This window comes from Nothoprocta perdicaria, unplaced genomic scaffold, assembly GCF_003342845.1.
Source record: "Nothoprocta perdicaria isolate Ctin4 unplaced genomic scaffold, notPer1 scaffold_570, whole genome shotgun sequence".
Lineage (NCBI taxonomy): Eukaryota > Metazoa > Chordata > Aves > Tinamiformes > Tinamidae > Nothoprocta > Nothoprocta perdicaria.
In genome coordinates this window covers 18,949-24,091 of record NW_020455833.1, presented here as the reverse complement: position 1 = coordinate 24,091, position 5,143 = coordinate 18,949, and the positions used below count along the sequence as shown (strand labels likewise).

At 72.3% G+C, this 5,143-nt stretch overlaps 1 protein-coding gene across 1 annotated transcript in view; it reads left to right on the top strand.

The window, feature by feature from the left end:
• The window catches only part of LOC112955483 (dynein heavy chain 2, axonemal-like), a gene marked incomplete at its 3' end in the record, with an annotated part of 69,295 nt that overhangs the window by 45,560 nt on the left and 18,592 nt on the right, over nt 1–5,143 (top strand). The window contains exons 39-44 of the mRNA XM_026048805.1: nt 50–202; nt 886–1,044; nt 1,583–1,740; nt 2,785–2,915; nt 2,984–3,116; nt 3,820–3,955. Coding sequence (XP_025904590.1) covers nt 50–202; nt 886–1,044; nt 1,583–1,740; nt 2,785–2,915; nt 2,984–3,116; nt 3,820–3,955 — 870 coding nt within the window. The remainder of the gene's footprint in view (nt 1–49; nt 203–885; nt 1,045–1,582; nt 1,741–2,784; nt 2,916–2,983; nt 3,117–3,819; nt 3,956–5,143) is intronic.

Here is a 5,143-nt window from a genome sequence, read left to right as displayed (position 1 = left end):
GGGGGGCTGCAGAGGGCCTGGGGGTGACACGGGGGTCTGGGGGCCGCAGGGGACTTCCTGAGCGCGCGGGGGGTCTACGAGGACCTGGGCGAGGCGGGCGCGCTGCGCGCCGAGCTGCAGCGGCTGCTGCGCCCACCCGGGGGGGCCCCGCGCCGCAGCCCCCCCCTCGACCTGCTGCTCTTCCGCGAGGCCATCGAGCACAGTGAGCAGCCGGGGGGCACCCGGGGGGGCCCTGTCACCATCCCCCCCCCCACGCAGGTCCCCCGTGTCCCTAACGTGTCCCCGCAGTGTCCTCCACTGGGGGAGGGGCGGGGGGCCCTGCCGTGGGTTCCTGCAGCATCCCGCATGGGGGTGACAGTGGGGGGACCCTGACAGTGTCCCCCATTGGGGGTGGCAGGGGGGTGACCTCCCCCGTGTCCCCCGTGGGGGTGGCAGGGCTGACCCCCCCCGTGTCCCCAGTGGGGCGGCAGGGCTGACCCCCCCCGTGTCCCCGCAGTGTCCCCCGTGGGGGCGGCAGGGCTGACCCACCCCCCGTGTCCCCGCAGTGTCCCCCGTGGGGGTGGCAAAGGGGTGACCCACCCCCCGTGTCCCCCGTGGGGGTGGTAGGGCTGACCCCCCCCCGTGTCCCCCGTGGGGTTGGCAAAGGGGTGACCCCCCCCGTGTCCCCGCAGTGTCCCCCGTGGGGGTGGCAAAGGGGTGAACCCCCCCGTGTCCCCCGTGGGAGCGGCAGGGCTGAGCCCCCCCCCGTGTCCCCGCAGTGTCCCCCGTGGGGGTGGCAGGGGATGACCCCCCCCCTGTGTCCCCCGTGGGGGCGGCAGGGCTGACCCCCCCCGGGTCCCCCGTGGGGGCGGCAGGGCTGACCCTCCCCCCCCCGTGTCCCCGCAGTGTCCCGCGTGGCGCGCGCCGCGGGGCAGCCCGGCGGTCACGTGCTGCTGCTGGGCGCGGGGGGCAGCGGGCGCCGCAGCCTGGCCCGCCTGGGGGCGGAGCTCTGCCGGCTGCGCCTGGCCCCGCCCCCGCCGCCCAGCGGGACCCGCCTCCAGGCATGTGAGTGACACGCCCCCCTGCGGCCGGACACGCCCCCTGTGCCGCGGCCCGCCTCCCTCTGATTGACCACGCCCCCGACCACGCCCTCTTCCTCCGCCTGGCCGCACCTCCCTCCTCCGGCCACGCCCCTCCCAGCCACTGGACACGCCCCTCTGTCTGGCCACACCTCCTGATCCGGTCCCGCCCCCTCCACCGCTCAGCCCCGCCCCTCCCTTTGAGTGACTCCCCTATGCCCCGCCCCCCGGCCGCGCTCCCCATCGGCCCCTCCCTCTATGGCAAGACCCTCCCCTTCCCGCTCTGGCTCCTCCTTCTCCTGCCAAGGCCCCGCCCCCTTTTTATACCTGCCCCGCCTCTTGTGGCCAGCCCCGCCCAGCAGCTCCTCGTATTTAGCCCCACCTTTTTCCCAAGGCCCCTCCCACTGGGCGGGGCTTCCTTCTCTGGCCCCTTTTCAGGTGGTTCTGCCTTTGGGGAGGGGGCCGGTGGGAGGGTCAGGCAGGGGGCGTGGCCGCGCTGACCCCGCCCCTTTGCCCCCCCCAAGACCTGCGGGAGCTGGTGGTGGAGGTGGGGGCCGGGGGGGGCCCCCTGGCCCTGCTCCTCGCGGACCACCAGCTGCCCCCCCCGCTGCTGGAGGACCTGCAGGGGCTCATGGCCACGGGGGAGGCGCCCGCGCTCTGTGCCCCCCCGCACTGGCACGAGGTGGGTGACACCCCTGGGCGCCCCCCAAGGTCCCCAGCCAGCCCCCGGGGCCCGAATGCCCCTATTGGGGTCCCCACTCTCACCCACAGGCTCCCTGCTCCCCACCCCCCTGTCCCCATTGCCAGCTAGGGGTCCCCAATGTCCCCCAAGGGCTGCCTTCTCCCCACATGGGCTCCCCAATGTCCCTATGGGGTCCCCAATGTCCCCCAAGGGCTCCCTGCTCCCCACATGGGGTCCCCAATGTCCCTCACGGGCTCCCCAGTACCCCTATGGGGTCCCCCATGTCCCCCAAGGGCTGCCTGCTCCCCACATGGGGTCCCCAAAATCTCACCCCAGCTCCTCCTTCCCCCGAGGCTCCCCCCTAAGGGCCCCCACAGTGTCCCCGGCGCCCCCCCCGGGGCTCCCCCACTCAGCCCTCATTGCCCCCATCTCCCCCGACGCATCCCCCCCGATGTCCCCAACGTTCCCGATGTCCCCAAGTCCCCAACGTTCCCGATGTCCCCAACGTCCCCAACGTCCCCGACATCCCCAAGTCCCCAACGTCCCCGACGTCCCCGATGTCCTCACGTCCCCAACGTCCCCACGTCCCTGATGTCCCCACGTCCCTGATGTCCCCCTGTCCCTGATGTCCCCAACGTCCCTGATGTTCCCACTTCCCCGATGACCCCAACGTCCCCAGCGTCCCCGATATCCCCATGTCCCCGATGTCCCTGATGTCCCCAACACCCCCAATGTCCCCAATGTCCCCACATCCCTGATGTCCCCACATCCCCACGTCCCTCATATCTCCACATCCCCACGTCCCCGACGTCCCCAATGTCCCCACGTCCCCATATCCCCGATGTCCCCATGTCCCCGACATCGCCGATGTCCCCAATGTCCCTGATGTCCCTGATGTTCCCATGTCCCCGATGTCCCCAACGTCCCCAACATCCCAACGTCCCCGATGTCCCCACATCCCCATGTCCCCGACGTCCCCATGTCCCTGATGTCCCCGATGTCGCCGACGTCCCCGACGCCCCCCGTGTCCCCACGTCCCCGCAGATGCAGCCGCAGCTGCGGGCGGCGGCGCCGGGCGCGGGCTCCGACGCGGAGCTGCGGGCGCTGCTGGCGCAGAGGCTGCGCCGGGACCTGCGGGTGCTGCTGTGCGTGAGCCCGGCGGGAGAGGCCTTCCGGTGAGCGGCACCCCCCCGGGACCCCCCGGGACCCTCCGGGGGTGCCACGCTCACCCGCGCGCCCGCAGCACCCGTCTGCGCGACTTCCCGGCGCTGCTGGCCTGCAGCACCCTCGACTGGGTGGGCCCCTGGCCCCACTCCGCCCTGCTCGAGGTGGCCCACACGGCGCTCGAGGGGCTCGAGCTGGGCCCCGACCCCCAGGTGAGACCCCCACCCCAGGGTGCCCACGCACCCTCCCCAGGGTGGGTGCCCCCTCGCCTAGACACCCACATGGGTGGTGGGGGCCACCCTAGACACCTCCCTTGCGTGGGTGCCCCCTCACCAAGGCACCCACATGGGGGGGTGGGGGCCACCCGAGACACCTCCCCAGGGTGGGTGCCCCCTCACCGCGACACCCACGTGGGTGGTGGGGGCCACCCTAGAGACCCGCTTGGGGTGGGAGACACCCAAAGATGTCCATGTAGGGGGTGGCACCCTGGAGCCCCCACGGGTGCCCTGTGCTCTGCTTGGTGGGTGTCCCATCCTTGTCCCCTATGATTGGGTGCCCCCTGGGCCACCTGGGTGCCCTGTGCCCTCACTGATGGGTGCCCTGTCCCCCCTGGGTGCCTTGTCCCTCCACTGCGTGGATGCCTGTGCCCATCGTGTCCCCCTGTTCTGCCTGTGCCCCTGGGCACGTGTGTCCCTGTGCCCACATGTCCCCGTGCCGTGTCCCCTTGCCCATGGCCTGGTGGTGTCCCGTGTCCCCGTGCCGTGTCCCTGTGCCCATGGAGCGGTGGTGCCCGTGTGTCCCCATGCCGTGTCCCCCTACCCATGAGCGGCAGTGCCCGTGTCCCGTGGCAGGCACGGCGGTGCCCGTGTCCCCGTGCCGTGTCCCCTCACCCACGGTGCCCGCGTGCCGTGGCAGGCGCGGCGCGCGGTGGCCGAGGCGTTCGCGGCGGTGCACGCGGCGGCGGCGCAGCGGGCGCAGCGGGCGCAGGCGGAGGCGCAGCGCCACGGCTACGTGCTGCCCCGCAGCTTCCTGCACCTCGTGGGCACCTACGGCAGGTGGGCACCGCCGGCGGGCACCGGCACGGGGCGCCGGGGACACATCCAGGGGTGGCACCAATGCAGGGTCCCGGGACACATCCGTGGCGGGTGGCACCCATCCCCGGGGCGGGGGACACATCTGGAAGAGTGGCACCTCTGTGGGGGTCCTGGGGACACATCTGGGGGTGCCGCCTCCGGGGAGGTGCTGGCGGTGCCAGGGTCCCACCTGAGGGGGTGGCACTAGTACCAGTGTCCCGTGGTGCCCCAGTGTCCCTGCCCTGTGTTACGGTGTCCCGTGGTGTCCCCACAGAGCCCTGCCGTGTCCCCACGGAGTCCCTCGGTGTCCCCACCGTGTCCCCGCCATGTCACCCCAGTGTCCCCACCGTGTCCCCACAGTGCCCATGTCCTCACGCTGTCCCCATGTCCCCACAGTGTCCCCACGGTGTCCCCATGTCCCCACCGTGTCCCCATGTCGCCCCTGTGTCCCCACCATGTCCCCATGGTGCCCCCATGTCCCCACCATGTCCCCATGCTGTCCCAATGTCCCCACTGTGTCACCCTGGTGTCCCCACGTTGTCCCCACGCTGTCCCCATGCTGTCCCCACAGTGTCCCCATGGTGTCCCTGCCAGCATCCCCATGGTGTCCCCCATGTCCCCATGGTGCCCCTGCGGTGCCCCCGTGTCCCCATGGTGCCCCATGGTGTCCTCGCTGTGTCCCCACGGTGCCCTGTGTCCCCACTGTGTCCCCCAGTGTCCCCACGCTGCCCCCATGTCCCCACCCTGTCCCCATGTCCCCACTGTGTCCCCATGCTGTTCCCATGTCCCCACGGTGTCCCCATGGTGTCCCCATGTCCCCACGCTGTGCCCGCGCCCCCACCCTATCCCCATGTCCCCACGCTGTCCCCGTGTCCCCACAGTGCCCATGTCCCTGCAGTGTCCCCACAGTGTCCCCACCATGTCCCCACAGTCCCCATGTCCCCACGCTGTCCCCACGCTGTCCCACGCTGTCTCCACGGTGTCCCTGTGCTGTCCCCATGGTGTCCCCACGCTGTCTCCACGCTGTCCCCACGCCGTCCCTACCTGCGAGCGTGCCCATGTGGCGGAAGGCCCATTCCCACCATGTCCCCATGCTGTCCCCACGCCATCCCCACGTCCCCGCGCTGTCCCCGCGCTGTCCCCACGCCGTCCCCGCGGTGTCCCCG